At 35.7% G+C, this 17802-nt stretch overlaps 1 protein-coding gene across 4 annotated transcripts in view; it reads left to right on the top strand.

Moving 5' to 3' along the window:
* Positions 1–17802, top strand: part of LOC120768428 (putative neural-cadherin 2) — a 572777-nt gene that overhangs the window by 531800 nt on the left and 23175 nt on the right. For all 4 annotated transcript variants that reach the window (XM_040095110.1, XM_040095108.1, XM_040095112.1 and 1 more), the window contains 4 exons: positions 600–743; positions 9709–9824; positions 11641–11805; positions 17245–17382. In XM_040095110.1, coding sequence (XP_039951044.1) covers positions 600–743; positions 9709–9824; positions 11641–11805; positions 17245–17382 — 563 coding nt within the window. The remainder of the gene's footprint in view (positions 1–599; positions 744–9708; positions 9825–11640; positions 11806–17244; positions 17383–17802) is intronic.

Here is a 17802-nt window from a genome sequence, read left to right as displayed (position 1 = left end):
TGTTATCGCAACTCGGTATGAACGTAAAATTAATTAAGATAATAATTTTGCACACAATAGATGAACATGTCACTTGAAACGTTTCTTGTTGTGCAACTTCGAGTTGCTTAAAATGCAACTAGAAAATATTTGAAGTGTAATGTGCTGCAACATCGCACGGATGCCCCAATGCGTTCCCAATGTTTATAGTATCCTGTAAAATGTATGCTTTACAAAATCAATGAAATGCATTGTAAACATCTTCAATTGTTTGTTGTAGGCAAGTGCCATTGTGCGAGCGAGCAGATTCACATAACGTAGACAAACACACATCCCACAGACAGACGATAAGCCATATAACTTCTGAATATCAGAACTTTTAACTGTATTTATGTTTCCTTAAAGAGGAATGTACGAACTTTCTCGGAATGTGTGTCTGTATGTCTATGTGCGTTTAGACATTTAATGCATGGAAGCAATTGTAAGCAATGGTGCAAAAAATAAAACAAATAAATCCAAAAAGTTTATTCTGAAAACTTTTCTCCAACCACTTAAACGAATAGATAAAAGCTGTATTTGAAATTAGTTTTTATTTAAAGTTTATGTTTTTCTCTTTGCAGTTACAAAATTTGTACGCATTGGTATTGCCGATAAAAACGACTCTCCACCGTATTTCGACAGATTTCTCTACGAGACTGAAATTGATGAAAATGCCGATCTACAGACAACTGTACTCACCGTCAACGCCAAGAATCACAATGATTGTAAGTATCACAACACAGTTAAATGGCCTACATTTATTCCGCATCTGAAAGCATTCGAGTTTTAGATATGTAAATCAGCTGGCAAAAAATTTTTAGTTCAATTTATGGAAATGTTACTTCCACTTTACATACATGCATATATAAATATATTTGCTCCAATTTGGTGATTGAAGTCATAGCACACTGTAGGCGATCACCAACTGAATTGCTAACATTTAAAATTTCTTGCTTTGAAAAGAAAATCTTTGAAAATTGCTTTAGAACCCGCGTTCAAGACAACCAATTCAAAGTCACCAGAATGGGCCTGTACTTAAGTATTTGCATTCAACGCGCTGTCAATTCGCAAAGGAGAAAATCTTTTCAAGCGCTTTGGAAACAACTAACACTGGTGCAATAAAACTTGAAAGTCTTTTGGTGGAAAATTTGTAGTCTAATACTTAAATAGGCAAGGATTTCGCTCAAATAGCAAATTACTATATGTATGGATGTCTACAAAGTAAACATTTTGTGCAATGTAACTCATCTTATAAAATTTGATCATGACGATTTCCCTTTTAAACACGCAATATCTGCAAGGCATATACGTATTATTTAACATAATTAAACAAAAAGTAATAAAGCAAGAGATAGGAGATCAAAAATAGTTAGTCATAAAATTAATAACAGGTAGTCGACCTGAAAAAAATGCTTTATGATGTTGACCGTGAGACATGACGCAGAGTAGTGCTGAAAGATGACATCGTATTGGTGTTAATACAATTCTTTGAAACACAGTTTTAAAGTGCAAACGCAATGAATCCCTATTACTCCTTTATAAGAAAAAACATCTTTCTGCAGACATTACTGTGGTTTCAACACATTCTCAGCTAAACCGTTCACCTGAATTTCTCTATACATCATGATGAAAATTAAACTAGATACTAAACTTTTTTCAACTTAGAAAATTACAGTTTCCGATTGTTCCCCCGATTAGTTGTTGTTATCTCACTCGTTGGCTCAACAACTTTTTTTTGCTGGACATAGGCCATTGTCATTCTTGTCGCATCACTTAGATCCTGCACCCAAGACCGTCAGAAAAGCCTATCTTGGGCGACTGTTTTTTTTTCGACTCTTTCCTGACCATTTTCTCCTGTCAAAAGAACTCGAATCTCACAGTGCCCCATATTTGTCAAGAGCTTTGATCCTGCTGTGATTAAGCTAATACTTTTTCATTTAGTGACATTAGTCATTTGCCGGCATTTTGGCATATTTTCTATATAACTGCAAAAATTGATATTTTAATGATACAAATTCACTGATCATACCTACAAGGTGCTTTCCAAAGTAAACAGGACTTTAAAAAAAAACAGAAAAAATGCTTTTTCGGCAAAATCAATTTATTTTATTCAAAATAGTCTCTTTATACTTCAATACAGCATTTTGCATGGTCCAAAAGCATGTCGAACGGGTGTTTTAGCTCGTTGACCGGTATGGCCGCCAGTATGCCGATGCAAGCCTTTTGAATTGCCTCTACGCCTGCATAACGCTTTCCTTTCATAGGCAAATGCATTTTTCCGAAAAGAAATGAGTCGCGCGGTACCATATCAGGTGAATACGGGGAGTGGTTAAAGGTTAAAATGTGATTTTTGGTCAAATAATCGGTCACAAGCGTCGATCGAATGTTGGCATCTGAGCAATTTTTGATCGTCAGTCAATTTGGTCAGAACAAACAGTGCACACACCTTTCGTAAGCCCAAATGTTCAGTCAAAATGCGATGAATCGATGTTTTGGAGATGTTCAATTCCATTCCATGATGATTTGATGATTTCAGCTGATTTTTGATGAATTCATCCACAGTTTCTATGGAGTTTCCGGTGATCACGGATTTTGATTGGCCCACATGTTGATGGACCACTTTGAAAACGTTGAAACCACTCGTGCACTCTACTACAGGATAGGCAATCGTCGCCATAGACTTCTTTCATCAATTGAAATGTTTCGGTAAAAGTTTTATCAATTTTAAAACCAAATTTAATATTGGCTCTTTGTTCGAACCTCATTTTCGCACCGACAACACAAACATAGTGACACTTAAAACGCAATAACTTCACTCAGTCACTTCCAATCTATGAAATGTCATGAAATTTTCACTGGACAATCAATAAAAATTCTAACGCACCAGTCGACATATAGATGGCGCCACCAGGTGGCGCTAGATTCAGAAAGTCCTGTTTACTTTGGAAATCTCCTTGTCAACCTCGTCGTGGTAAACGTAGTTCTGTTAAATATAACGGGTTTTCAATAACAGCACTCAAAAATTAACAAATAAAACATAAACGGTTTGGGATATCAATGAAATTTTTTTATTTGTATGAAAGTACATTTGATGCCATTATGTATGGAACTCGATTTCTTTTGCATGATCACCACGAGCACGCTTGCAGAAGTCCAGACTTTGAGCCCAATTTTTGACGGTCTTCTAACATAGATCGGCCGATCCTGCTGCAATTTCACGATCGATATTCGTACGAAGTTCATCAATCGTCGCTGTCTTGTTGGCATAGAATAGACATAGACTTGACGGAGCCCCCCAGGAAATAGTCTATTGGCGTCAATTCACTAAACTTGGTTTTCAATAAATTAATTGTGACATTCGTTATGTTGCTTTTCCCGCCATCCTGTTGGATCTCCAAGTTCATTTCATCCGATTCGGGACAAAAATATTCGGTTATCATTGAGCGGTAGAAATTTCCGTTCACTGTAACGTGCCGGTCTTGATAATCACGGAAGAAGTACGACCCAATGACACCGCCGGTCCATAAACCGTACTAAACCGTAATTTTTTCGGGATGCAATAGTGTCTTATGGAGTACGTGTGGATTGCTGCCTGACCAATAACGCATATTTTGCTTATTAACGAAGCCATTCAGTCAGAAATGTGCCTTATGGCTGAAGATGACTTTTCGATGAAAATCCGGATCCTTCAAGATGTTACTCAGCCCCATTCACGAAAAAAAGACGATTCTGGTGGTCAAGTGGCTGCAGTTCTTGCCTCATTTTTGATCTTGTAAGGCCAATATTTTTCGCAAACTTCGCAACAACGACATGAATGACGTGTGAGAGATTGGTTTTAATAATTTCGACTCGCTGTGGGATCGTATATCTTTCCACGATGAAATGGCAAACCTTACCGTTCTACTTTCCTAGCGTTGTTTTGAAAAAGCCACTATAAAAAACTTCATAGAAATGTCAAATGTAGTTTTAACAGCTTAGAGAACAGTAAATCGGTAAAATAGGTATTGTATGGCCACGATAAAACCGTTTTAGGAATGATTTTGGCAAAATTATATAATGCTCGAAAGGCTCAATGGAGTTTTGTATATCCTTTAGGAAAAATAAATTAAAATATAATCAGAAGGCTTTAAGCCAATATTTCTGTTCACGCACTTCTTTGGAACTTTAAAAGTTCATGCACAGCAATTCTTTGCCTCTAAAGCAGTACTAATTTCCATTACACGTACTACCTATAATAATAAAAAAATAAAAAAGATTAATTTTCCTAAAAATTCCTTTAAATTATATGCCTTTACTGCAAATGACATAATTCCATTTGTGTAGCCATTGTTAAAAGCACCGGAAAATATGTTAATGCTTCTGTTGGTTAAACGTTTGTATATTCTGCTACAATATTTCATTCGTTCTTCACAGCTGGAGATTGGGTATGTATGTAAATGCGGCAAGCGTGAAAATAACGAGCAAACCAATTTGAATATTACCCTTATCCACAAGTGCGCCAATTGTACGCTAGTGTTTAATAAAATTGACATTCATTTTCCGCATATCGACAATATACGCGTACAAACGTAACTTAACTCTGAAAAGTACAACAGCATTGCCTTGCGAGCGCCAACAAAGCCGCCAACGTTGGCAGGCGCCTCGAAGTCTCCGCCTAAAATAGTAGCAAATAATAATAGAAGGATACTGCAAGACAACTGTGTGGCAAAGGATGAATGCGAATGTTTACTAAGGAAGAAGAAGAAAAAGTGCGGCAAAACGAAAGAGAGAGAGAGGTCACAACGACGGAAAGAAACGAATTGTGTGCACATTAACCCAAATGGATGGATATTTACGGCGAGTGTATGGAAAGAATTCGCATGAAAAAGCCGTAAACAAAACCGTAAATGACAAATTTCAAAACGAATTAGGGAAACGTGGAAGGATACCGTTTTATTTAAGGAGACAAATGAAATATTTCAACACTCCGCAATCTTAAGACACAGCACACAGATTTAAATTAGAAGCAATAGGTTTTTGCGGTAAAAATAAACCCAGGATAGGGTATCTTAAACCAATATGAATGCGTATAGCACTTAGTGCTGCCTACAATAATGAATTGAAATTAGAGCGCACTGAAGCTTTGCTGTGTTTCTTAAGAAGTGAAAGATGCAGCATGTGGCGAGCTCTTCATATATCTATATGGATAGCTATGTTCACACATACGTTTCACACATAGCCACATGTGTTTATATTTACTTGCCAGTGTGTGTGTATTTTGTTTTTGTGTTTATGGTACAATTGTTAATCGCTTGGAATTTATGGGAGGAATTTTATTTATGATGTACGATAACAACTAAAACGGAAGAAATATGTGAGGCGCAGATAAACGTTTTGCGAAATTTCAGTTTTCGTTGAGATTTATGTACCGAATAAAAACTTTAAACAATGCATCCTCGTGATTGCTACTTTGGCAATATAAACAAAATATGTTGATTTTAATAAATACTTTTGAAAACAGCTTTTTGATCAGTTACCGTAAGACGTTGTTCAGTCAAAAGTTGTATTTGCATGCATTAAGTTTTAGAGCCCCGTACAGGTGGAGACTTTGAAAATGGTAACGACTTCAAGAAATTCATTGTAGGTTGAAACCCATCGGAAACGAAAAATAAAACAACAAAAATAAGTGAAAAGTTTTTTGAGGTCGGGAAGAATTAAAGTGGCGCGGTTTACCTCGATATCCGGCAAAACAGTGAACTCCATAGAAAAACGTTGCATGACAAAGCTGTACATATTGAAAAGATCTACAACTTTTGGATATACACCTCTTTGACTTAACATCAAAATTTATGGAAAAAGTTAGTGAAAAGTTGCCGTCTTATGTCTCTAAGATATGGTAAATAATATTTTTATTTAAAATATTAAATAGGATCTCTTCTTACGACCTAGAATCGAAAAACCCTTAATTTTCAATAAACGACTCTCATTTCAAATATCCTTTTCTCAGCCACAAATCGTCCGAAATTATTTTATCTTTAATTTTTGGGTGACTTTCATACTACTATGCATTTGTTTTCAAAAATTTTCTACACTGGTCTATTAGAAACATATTTTTGTATACTGCCAATTTTACGTTTTAAGGCTTTCTATGAATTTCTCGTTTTTAGAGCCGATAAAAACTTGAATGCGTACTGTCAAACGCCCATCAAGCGTGAAAGAATCCCACGATATCAAAACTGTGCGCATTAAATTTAAACGCCAATAAAGGTGCAAAGTTTGCGGTGTCATTGAAAGTTTCGCTTTCGTCGATTTCAAAACTTTTCCACTTGTTTACGCTACTTTGAGTTTTGCCAGACAGGCGAGCGAGTAATTAGGTCACGCAGTTTGAGTTTCTTCCCAGCAATCTACGCTACATATTGGCTCCGATCTATTTTTGCCTATTTAGTGCTGCAGTTGAGAAGTCTACGACTACTATACATGTATACACAGGATGATTTAACGCTAATTGCTTAATTATTATTGCATAGCAACTTTAACTAGCAGAAATTCGTTACGTATACGCCGTGTACTGCAAACTGCAAGCCAGAAGTATATACATATATATATATATATATGTATATATATATATATATATGCATTAAATATTTCGCTTAAATGGCAGTATTGCTTGTTACTCAGCTCAAGCACACACTTGTGTGAAAGCACTTGGCCTATCTCTTCCTTTTCATCACACTTAATGACTGATAATGAGTATAGATTAAAGCAACAAAAGTCGCGCCATCAAACCCAAGCACGGCGCACAGCTCAGCAAAATACTGCGTGTTTTGGAAATTGCTTTCCCGGCACTCACGCATGAGTAGACACAATCAAGCCACACATGCACACACTAGTCGGTGCTTAACACTTCGGTGGCTTTACTTCATTAGAGCGGTTTAATGTGTGGCGCCCGTTACGTCATTTTATCAACATTTTACGCATATTATCATAATGCTTCCATGACATTGCTGTTGCTGTTTTTACTAGTGGCATATAAATTCAATAAACTAAGACGTGTGCAATCAACATATGAAGATAAGTACACATTGAAGACTTCTCGTTCTCGCTCATACACAGCTTCTAAAACAGTGAAGAAGCTAAGAGCTTCGAGTAAATCTTTACTGAGTTTAAAGTAATGGTACTTTCTGATTTGCACTTCAACCTTTCAAACCGTTCTACTTTTCTTATGGAGCATTTGATCATTTCACTGATCACCTCAACACAACCTAGCGACATTTTTGGCGATTACATTGTTATGAAAGGCGGATTTTGTGACATCTGAATATGAGTCACGTCAACAGCTAATAAAATAGGCGAAATCAGATCCTAACTGTTATATCAAGTCCCCAGATAACAAATATTAGGTTGAGAATCCCATCCTAACTGACTTTATAACTTATGTATTGGTCAATATGGGAGGTGTTCTAATGAAACTCAGAGAACATCTTTTTTTCGTAATGATTATCGTAACGCCAAACCTTGGCAAACAAAATTAATTGTACTTCAACTGAACATATAATATTGCGTGTATTATAACGGGTTATCTTTCCATAGCATTTTTTTGACACATCACGCTTAAGTCGTGTCGAGCTGTTATGTTATTTTTGTTCAGTATTGGTTGGCATTTCATCATGTAAAGTCTAAAACCTGAACAACGTTTACAAATCGTTCAACCTTATTACGAAAATTCGCGTTCTGTAAAGAATGTGTTACGCGCGCTTCGCGATAATATATAATCGGCCTACTGGGCATACTATTCATAACGCCATCACCCACCTTGTGATCCAGCATTCACTATTGGATAATACGTATATTCCAGCACCGATCGACTTTCCCAAGCGACATCCCTACGCTTTATGGGCTCTTGAAAAGTTCCAAGAAAGTCCAATCTTTTCGGGCCAGATTTTGTTCAGCGATGAGACCGATTTCTGGCTCAATGGGTATGTTAACAAGCAAAAGTGCAGGAATTGGTATTAAGAGAAATCTGAAGATATTCAAGAGCTGTCTATTAATCTATAAAAAACAACGGTTTGATATGGTTTGTTGGCCGGTGGAATCATCGGTTCACGTTTCATCGAAAATTATGCCGTTGAGAACGTAACCATCAATGCCGTCAGATTTCTCACCATGATAACAGACTGATCTCGTGATCTCGGCGAAATTTGGTTTCAGTCATCGCATCAATCAATGAATTTATTTAGAGAACGCTTCGGTGCACAAATAATTTCACGTTTTGAGCCGGTCGATTGGCCACCAAGGTCCTGTCACATCACAACGTTAGACCTTTTCCTGGATATGTAAAGTCTAAAGTCCACGCGGACAATCCCGCTTCGATTCAGGCCTTGGAGACAAACATCATGCGTGTCATTCGCCAGTTACCAGTCGTAATGCTCGAACGAGTCATCGAAAATACGTAGCCGCAGTCAATACTTGAAAGAGAGAATCTTCAATGAATAAATGCTAAGGAATTTTCTTTCGAATGATAGTAAACATTCATCACTGAATTCGAAGTTTCCATTGGGATTTTTCTCTAAAAAAGTAGGGAACATTGAAATGGGTCACAATTTAGTTTAATGTTTCAAATTCTTCGAGAACTGTCCCAGCTCTCTTATACTAAATATAATGATTTTCGTTCTAATATACTCTATGCTCAATATGTCAGTCAGTTTTTTAAGGAAATATCTTTACGAAACAAGGAAGTAACATATTTCAAAATAGAATAGGTGGTCACTCTAGCCATCAGACAGCGGGGTATTCTGACACCTTGTTTCAAAAATGTGCCTAGCAAAACAATCTTAAAATAAATCTCAAATTAATAGAGTCGAGACTAAGGACCCTTTTCTCAATATCTGGTTAGCAGCCATCAGTGAGTTAAGTTCTGGTTACTTAACCAAGGATTCTTCTTTTGGTACCAAATTATTTTTTTCAAGTTGATTCGTTAGACTGTCCTCTAATAAAGTTGTGTGTGTATGTGGTCCAACCCCTGGCTATCAATTCAGAGCAGTATAGAGGCTCAACTGGGGGTATTTTCGGTACGAAGTCAGGTACCGCGGGGAGCAGGAACCTTTAAAGATTTTAGATGGGTCTCGAATCCTACAAAGGTAGTTAGAGTGTCCACTCCACACTGCTATTTGTTACTGCAAATAAATTGCTTGGCATTTTCAGCGCGCTGATCAACGCATTGATTTGATACGTTGTACTTTTGAGCAGAGTGGGGTAAGGCTGTCAGCAAGCACCTACGTAAAATAAACTGGGTGTTGTCCACTGATAAATAGGAAGATCTCTTGCAAGCGTCAAATTTAATTATAACAAACCTTAAGAATTTTCTCCATAATAGGTGCCAATCCATTCATAACCAACAGCACATTTAAAATGTCTCGAAATACCCATGAAGTATTGCTTGTGATAAGTAGAGCCAAGTGGATCTCACAGTTTCATTTTCGAAACATTCAGCTATACCATAGTATAACGAAAAATGATATCACAGCATTTCTGCATCTAAAAATCTTTTAAATGCAAAATGAAATATAAAAGAAAAATCTTAAACATGTATGAATTACACAAATATTATGTATAAATTATAATAGGTAACGCATTAAAACCACACATAATTTTCATGTATTTATATGCCTATATTTACATAAATACAACAACAAAAATATTTCCTTTTTCCAGCCACGAATATTCGATACCAGATTACAGGCGGTAACATAGGCAATGCCTTTGGCGTACAAAACACAACTGGCGCGATTTTCGTAGCCAGCCCACTCGACTATGAAACCCGACCAAGGGTAAGTACATACTTACATGCATTCATATATTTACACGCAATCATGCATGCTTTTATCTTAATACTAAGGGCATGTTTGCTAAATAAATTTTAAGCTTTATCCTTAAAAAGCACGTACAAACATATGAGCTTACTCACGATATTTATGCATATTTGGTAATGCTTTCACAAATATCCGCAAGTCTTTAAATATTTTTGAATGTTTACACATCGCACGCCTACACTGCTGCCAAAAAAACTTAATTAGGCCACGGGCATTGGAGTTAGTAATAAACATTTCATTAAGCGACTGAAAAAGGAAATGTAAGAATAACTTCCAACTTTATGCCTTTTTCTATATTAAAGCTTAAAAGATTAATTTTGCATTTCCATATTATATACGTTAAGCTGTATATTAAAGGCTACCTATTAACCGACATAGCTTCGTGTGAGTTGTTTTAAAGTCAACTATATTTTTACTAAAAAATTAAGTAGTAAAAACTATTTAAGTTTGTTTCGCAACTGAAAATTAGCACTTATGTCCCAGTATGATTTCCGTACGCCACGCTTGAGCGCACTGGCACGCGTGAGGGACGATTATAATGACGCCGTCGCTGGACACGTCAGACCCATAGCCTTGGCGAATCAGGCCAACAGCCCATTGAGAAATCATGCACGCAAAATGCCAACGAACCCATGCAGTGAGTGCCATGCCGCACACTTATTTTCAGAAAAATCAACTTTCACTTTGTCCCTCACTATAATTTACAGATGTTTGCAGACGACTGCACAATCTTGGCACGGACGCATATACGAGTACCATATGTACATGAACACAGTGGCACAAAGAGTCGAATGAAATTAATTTTTTATATAACATTTGTAATTAATAGTTGTATTTACAGTTGAAATATTACAACATTCAACAGCTATTATTATTATGAGCCTTTCCTCTTTGCGAGAAGGCAAAATTTCTTGATAATTATATAACGAAAGTTTTAAATACTAGCGTATGCTACATAATATGTCTACGACTCGCCGAGTGTTAGAGAGTAGCGAATCGAACAAGCTATGCCAGCTGTTGAAACAGACTGGAATCACTTAGTTGCGCTAACATAAAGCGAACATGGAAACAACTTTTTTGATAAAATCCAAAATTAATTTTTATTTATTTCCAAAGTCAGGTGGTAAAAATCACTCTATAAAAGACTATTTCTAAGTTAGTTTAGACTTGTAGTGCTTTTAGGTACACACAGAAAAGCAAGTTTAATAAACTCTCAATTTGGTTAAATAGCTTTGCTTTTTAATCAATTTAAATCACTGTAACTTAACATGCGCAAACCTACTTAAGTGGGTACTTTCTGGGGTATGTCCGTGCTGCTTTGCATGAGCAATTTTTACATTACATGTAAAATTTGTACGTAAAGGAACATGCAGCATTTTATGGCAAGCGCCACATGTATGATAAGTATTTTGTATGTGAAACCCACGCACATACATTTTTGAAAGCAAATGCGTATATGGAAGTTATGCAAGCCCCAAATAAGTTGGAAGCGCGTTGAAATTGAATTCACAACTCAGATGCCAAAATTTTCAGAATTTTTTACCAAAACCCAAGCGCAACGCATACATTTGTATGTATACATATTTCATTAAATAACAAAAAATGGAGTGGCTGTTATCCCCAAAAAACTCTCCACTTTATTGTTAATAGTACCACTTATACAGTTTGCAATTGGAGTTACTGATATCTCATTTATTATCAATTTTTTTATAGTACGCATATAAAAGTAATTTAAAATATTTTGCTTTGCTAATTTTGCTGTCTGTTTTCGCAGTACGAACTCCGTTTGGAAGCGTCGCGCAATCGCAAAACAAATTACACCACCGTCGTCATCAATGTACGCGACGTCAACGATAATCCACCGTCATTCGATCGTCAAACATATCGCACACAAATTACGGAAGAAGATGATCGTAATCTTCCCAAACGTATACTACAGGTATGAGGAATTATTAAAGCTTTTGATCTAAAATATAAAAGTAAAATTTGGAAATGATGGTGGTATTTATATTTGACGCGTAAATAAATGGTATACTGTATGATAATTTCATATACTGCATCCTGCCATAAGTTTGTTACAAGTTCAGGTCTTTATACAAATGAAACTAAGTATAACTCAATTTTAAATAACATTATTTTTTTTAATAATGTACTATATATATATATTGACGATGCTGCTCTAACCAACAACTTCTCTAAATTTCTGTTCGGTATTCGACAAACCATATTCTTTAAGTCTTGACTTCATCTGATCACAAATTTTAAACTAAAAATGGGTGGTGTATGGCCTAATTCTCATTTTATGTTATTTCTAACATGTTTTTATAAGGAGTTGTAGCACTTTTAATAGTCGATATCTCTGTAAATGGATAAGTAGGAGATTACATATATTTATACATTTTAAAATGACGGGCTCGAGGATAATAGTTGAGAAACGTTCACGGGAATAAAATCAGTGAAAATTTAAAATATTTACAGACTACCAGGCAGCAATACTACACTCGTCGTCACCAAAGATCAATTCCAACCTAATAAACAAATGTAGAAGTGCTCTAAGCATACTGGCATGTCAATTCGATTCGACGCCATTCGCAGTAACTCGGAGTGATGTATGGAACGACTTGAAATGCAGCTTGTGCAAGAACTGAAGCCGTTCGGCCTTCGCAAGCAACATCGCTTCATTCTACAGGCTTTTGAAAAGTTCCAAGAAGATTCGTCGTTATCGAGACAAATTTTGTTCACCGATGAGGCTCATTTCCGGCTCAATAGGTATGTAAACCAGCAAAATTGCCGCATTTGGGTCGAAGAACAACCTGAAGATTCAAAATCTGCCATTTTATCCAGAAAAAAAACAATGGCTTGGTGTAATTTGTGAGCCGGTGCAATCGTCGATGCATAATAAAAATGATGCCGGTGAGAACACAACCTTAAAGCCCGAAATTGATATGGGTTCAACAAGACGGCTCATTTCAACACATCGCATCAATCAAAGGATTTATTATGAGAACACTTCGGTGAGCAGGGAATTTCATGTTTTAGGACGATCGATTGGCTTTCAAGATCGTGATATCACACCGTTAAACTTTTTCCTGTGGGAAATGTAAAGTTTAAGGTCCATGCGGATAATCCCGCTTTGATTCAGGCCTTGGAGCAAAACATCACTCGTGTCATTCGCCAGTTACCAGTCGAAATGCTCAAACGAGTCATCGAAAATTGTACTCAACGGATGGACAATCTGAGATGAAGCCGCGGCCAACATTTCAAAGAGATAATCTCTAAAAAATAAATGTGAAATAATATTCTTTCTAATGATAATAAAAATTCTCCAATAAATTAGAAGTTTACTTGCTTTTTTTTACATTAGGGTACCTCGAAGTGGAACGTGAGCGAAAATGAAATATGTGATTTTTGTGCCACCAGCTCACGTCGAAGTAAATTAATTCAGGATAGATTCACAATTGAAAAACTGTGCTGAACCACATATCACTCTAAATTTTTTCCCGATTAGTATTTGTTGTGACAAATATATTATAATATGCGTATCTTGTTGCCAGTGTATACAAATGCCATTTACACTTTTATCCAAATCACAAAAATTTCAAAATGAAATTGCAGTAAATACGAAACCAGAAACACAAAATAAAACCAGATTTCGCAGGGCATTTTATAATTTGTCATTTAATAATGCGCATGCCGATTCCATGAACCTTTTTATTCCATCGTACTTTCCAAACCAAATGGGCACACATAGGTAAATGTGGCTGAAATATTGTTTAAATTAATGCAAAACTGCTGTAGTTGAATGCGAGTGATTGAGCTGTGATTTGCTGACTAACATTAAGCATTTACTTAAGCCGCTAAGCTGCATAACCAAGTTGGAAAGCATTTAAGTGCACGCTTATGCACTCAGTGCGAATTCGCATTTCATTTCACAACAGCTGAAGGGATTTCACCAAAAATGGTACACATTTAAAACACTCGAATAATGCACAAAACCATATGCAAATGTGGCGGCGCACAGCAAATAAATAAATATCGCAAAAAAAAAAAACTTAAAAATAGCAAAAGAGATATTATTATCAATGAATATATATATGTATATTTATTCACTCGCAACATGTTTCTATAGGGCATAATAGTATTGTTCGTCTACCATTTTTTTGTAACACCTAAGAATTCGAAATACATACTATATATATGCATAAATAGAGAGTTGTATATGCAGAAACGATCGGGATGACAAATCGAGTTCGATTTCGATTGACTGCTTGATAAAACTTAGCACAAATATTCAATGATACCCATTTGTACATGAGTGGAAACGGACTAATGCCACACCCACAAAGGCTCAATAATCGAAAAGTTTAAAAAGGCCACGTAGGTTGCTGTTTATAATACGGAATTTGGCAACCCCAGTGTTGAAATTTGGCAACTCACAACTTTATCGTAGAGTTCGACATATTTGACCGCTGACGACCGCTATTTGTGTTGCTTACAATAACTTACAACATACATCGTGGCCGTAAAATAGAATTACAAGTAAATCGGGAACATTTTCGAACGATTGTTTTTTACAACTTTCCATGTGGATTAACTTAGCAACAGTGCTTTGATGAACGTAATTCAGTTTTTGGCGATGAAGCTCCCTCCATTAAGGGCAAGTGTTTATCGAAAATTCAATCGAAGTCGTAGATCACTTCATAACGCATTTCATTAAGCTCGTCCAAAATCAGTTGTTGTTCCAGAAGCTATTGATGCTGTGCACAAAGCAATACAGATCGTCATGTAACCTACCGTGAGACAGCGGCTACTATAGGTGGGATCAGCATACATTCAATAAAGTATATTGTATGGATATTTGTCGATCGCTAAAAAAAAAACGATTGTGTCGTGGGAGAACTGTAAAAAATACGATAGCTGTGCTTCGAAAAATGCCTATGAAAGAAATAGTGATAAATTGATTTACGCGTATGCGCCTTAAAGTAAAGAACAACCGACTGCAAGAGTGTTTCATGATGAGCCAAATCCAACAAAATTTGTTAGCGTACGAAGCACTTCGAAGCAAATGGTTGCCTGTTTTTTGGAACACTGAAGATATCGCAACCATACCTCTGGAATAATGCAGAACAGTAAATTTTTAGTGGTATGCAACCATTAGTTTGCCAGTTGTATTCAAGCAATCGGGAAAACCAAAACAACTGCATTTTTGAGTACTCAGAGCACCAATTTTATGCATACTCCACCGTATAGTCATGACTTGGGACCAAATTGCTTCTTTTTATTTGCATAAGTAAAAGATAAACTAATAGAGCAACTTTCTTCGACACCTTAAGAGGCGATTGATGCGTTCAAAAGGTATTTTTTGGAGATACCTCATTCAGAGTGGCAACAATGCTCCAAAAATTTGTGGACTAGCATACAAGAGTGTAAAGATCTTAATGGAGAATATTTTAGAACACAGTAAAGCGATTTTCGATGGTTAAAGTTTGTTTCTATTCTCTAATCCTGAAAAATAAAAGGCAGCCTACGTCTAACCCCAAATGGTTATGTTTAAAACTGCCAAAAGTGCGGAAAACCGCCAAATAATTACGTTAGAATTATAAATTTTACAATCCAAATGGCACTTAAGTGTTTCCAGAGATGCAACTTAAAAATTGTAAAATGAGTGTGACCGTCCACACACAAGTGAAAACCCACATCTCAGAAGCTACACCACCAATCGCTACAAAAGTTTGAAAATGGACGAAATCGCACATTGAAACACTGCTTACTTCCCAAATATCACCGTTTTGAGTTCTATATACTCTACACACTTTGCAAATTTCGAGAGTATAAAACTGCACCCAAACTTAGCCCTTCCTTACTTGCTTGTTTTTTGTTTAAGTGTTTATTTATATGCAATGTCATTTGCGACGCAGGCGAAAAATCATTCGAAATGTGTGAAAATAGCTTCAAAAGCGATTTGATTTTCATTATTACTTTGTTTACAGCAAAAAAGTGCTCGTAAAAGGTCGAAAAGTGTCCTTACATTTACGCCTGGCAAGTCCTGTTAATGCTGGCGACGCATACGTGCAAATGCACGAGTATGTTCGTCTGTACACTTATAATTGCCAAGCATATGCAACGAAATGAAGTTAACAATACATTTTTGCTGTATGTTGCACGTTACGTGCCACATTGTCGTTGAAATAAAACAAATATTTTGTAACATATACAGGCGGGTTTTTCGGGGAAGGATAATAAAGAAATATTCTCAGCGTAGGATTTTACTGCGCACAAAAACCAGTGCTTGTAAAAACTTTCATATTTTTTCAGTGCAAAATTCTTGCTTACTTATAAATATTCATCATTTTGGGGCGACTTTTATCTTTATTTTAAAAATTGATATTTGCAATTAAAGTTTTTTTCTTAGAATTTATATGGGCAATGCGTCAACTGATTTTAAAGGAAATACATGTGTAACAGACATTCATATGTTGACAACAATGCTTATGTATGAATATATACCATTTAGATAAATAAGCGTATAGATTAGGGTGTCCGCTATTTTCCAAATAAATTTTTTTTGGAAATGCACCCTGAAGTTTAAAGTTTTATCCTAAAATAAAGAATTCAATGTAAAGAATCTGTTTATTTTCAATTCAAATAGGGCCTAAATCATTTTATTTTTCCATATAGTATTTTATATGGATTTTTTTTTGTTCTTTTGCAATAATTTTTTCGTCATAACTTGAAAAATTACATCCTTATACACACTCTTTCGCTTTATAAAAAAATTGGTAATGAATTTTTTTCATAAAAAGATTCCTTTAAATATTACACGCGGTTAAAATTATGCACCAAACAAAACAGTACACCATGTCGTATGAGCAACACGGAATGTATAAATAACTTGTGTTACTTTTCAGTACATTTGATGTATAACTTTAACTGCGTATAACTGTTAGAGAAATGTTTTTAAACGAAAAAATAATTGTAATCCTCTTTTAAGCGGAAAATTTTGTATAAGAGTAATACTTCTTCAAAGTTGTAAAGTACCAAAAATCCCCATGCAATATACATATACATACTTGTATGAAAAAATGTTCAAGGTACGGTGTAATTTAAGAATAAAGAGCTCGTTGACGTTGGATCCTCGTTTTTAAAGCAAAACCTGAAAATCAAGGTAAATAATGACCACCCTATAATACACAAACAAAGACAATAATCATGTATACACAATCGAACGAAACCGCAATAAATCGCGCTGGTATTTAATAAAAATCTCAGCCGACTTCTGCCATCATTTCCAAACAATGTCGATGCGAATGAATGAGCGGTAATTTATGTGTGTTAACCACTTTTTCTGTGTTTTGCTCTCCATTTCTCCTGGAATTAGGTTACTGCCACCGATGGCGACGTAGATAGGCCAATGAGTATTGTGTACTTTCTCACCGGCCAGGGCATCGACCCGGATAACACAGCAAATAGTAAATTCGATATAAATCGTACAACGGGTGATATTTTTGTATTAAAGGTAAGCTATTACTACAATTTAATTTAACTTTTTACCAATGTTACATAGCGATGTTAATTGCAAACATTCACATTTTGATTAAAAATGGTTAAAAAGCCGAATTTACAGCTACGAGCAATCTTTCATATAGTAATTTTAACTGCGATAAGCCATATTAAATCATTATAAGCATAAAGTGTTTGTTATTTCAGGCAGGCCGAAAAATGTGTATCGTTTAAAAGGGAATCACACTTTTTACGAATTTCAAGTTTTTAATTCACCACTTTAGTTATATGTACCTACCAATATGCGTATATTGGTTATTGCTACCTTTTAAATTCTCGTTATAATTTTTGTAACACGATCACGTTTTGATTCACAATAAGTATCAGCTAATGGACTATTATCGCGTTTACTTATCTCAAATGTTTCAATATTAAA

This window comes from Bactrocera tryoni, chromosome 2 (assembly GCF_016617805.1).
Source record: "Bactrocera tryoni isolate S06 chromosome 2, CSIRO_BtryS06_freeze2, whole genome shotgun sequence".
In the NCBI taxonomy this organism is placed as follows: Eukaryota; Metazoa; Arthropoda; class Insecta; order Diptera; family Tephritidae; genus Bactrocera; species Bactrocera tryoni.
Note: the sequence above shows the minus strand (reverse complement) of the source record. Positions and strands in the feature narration are given on the sequence as shown.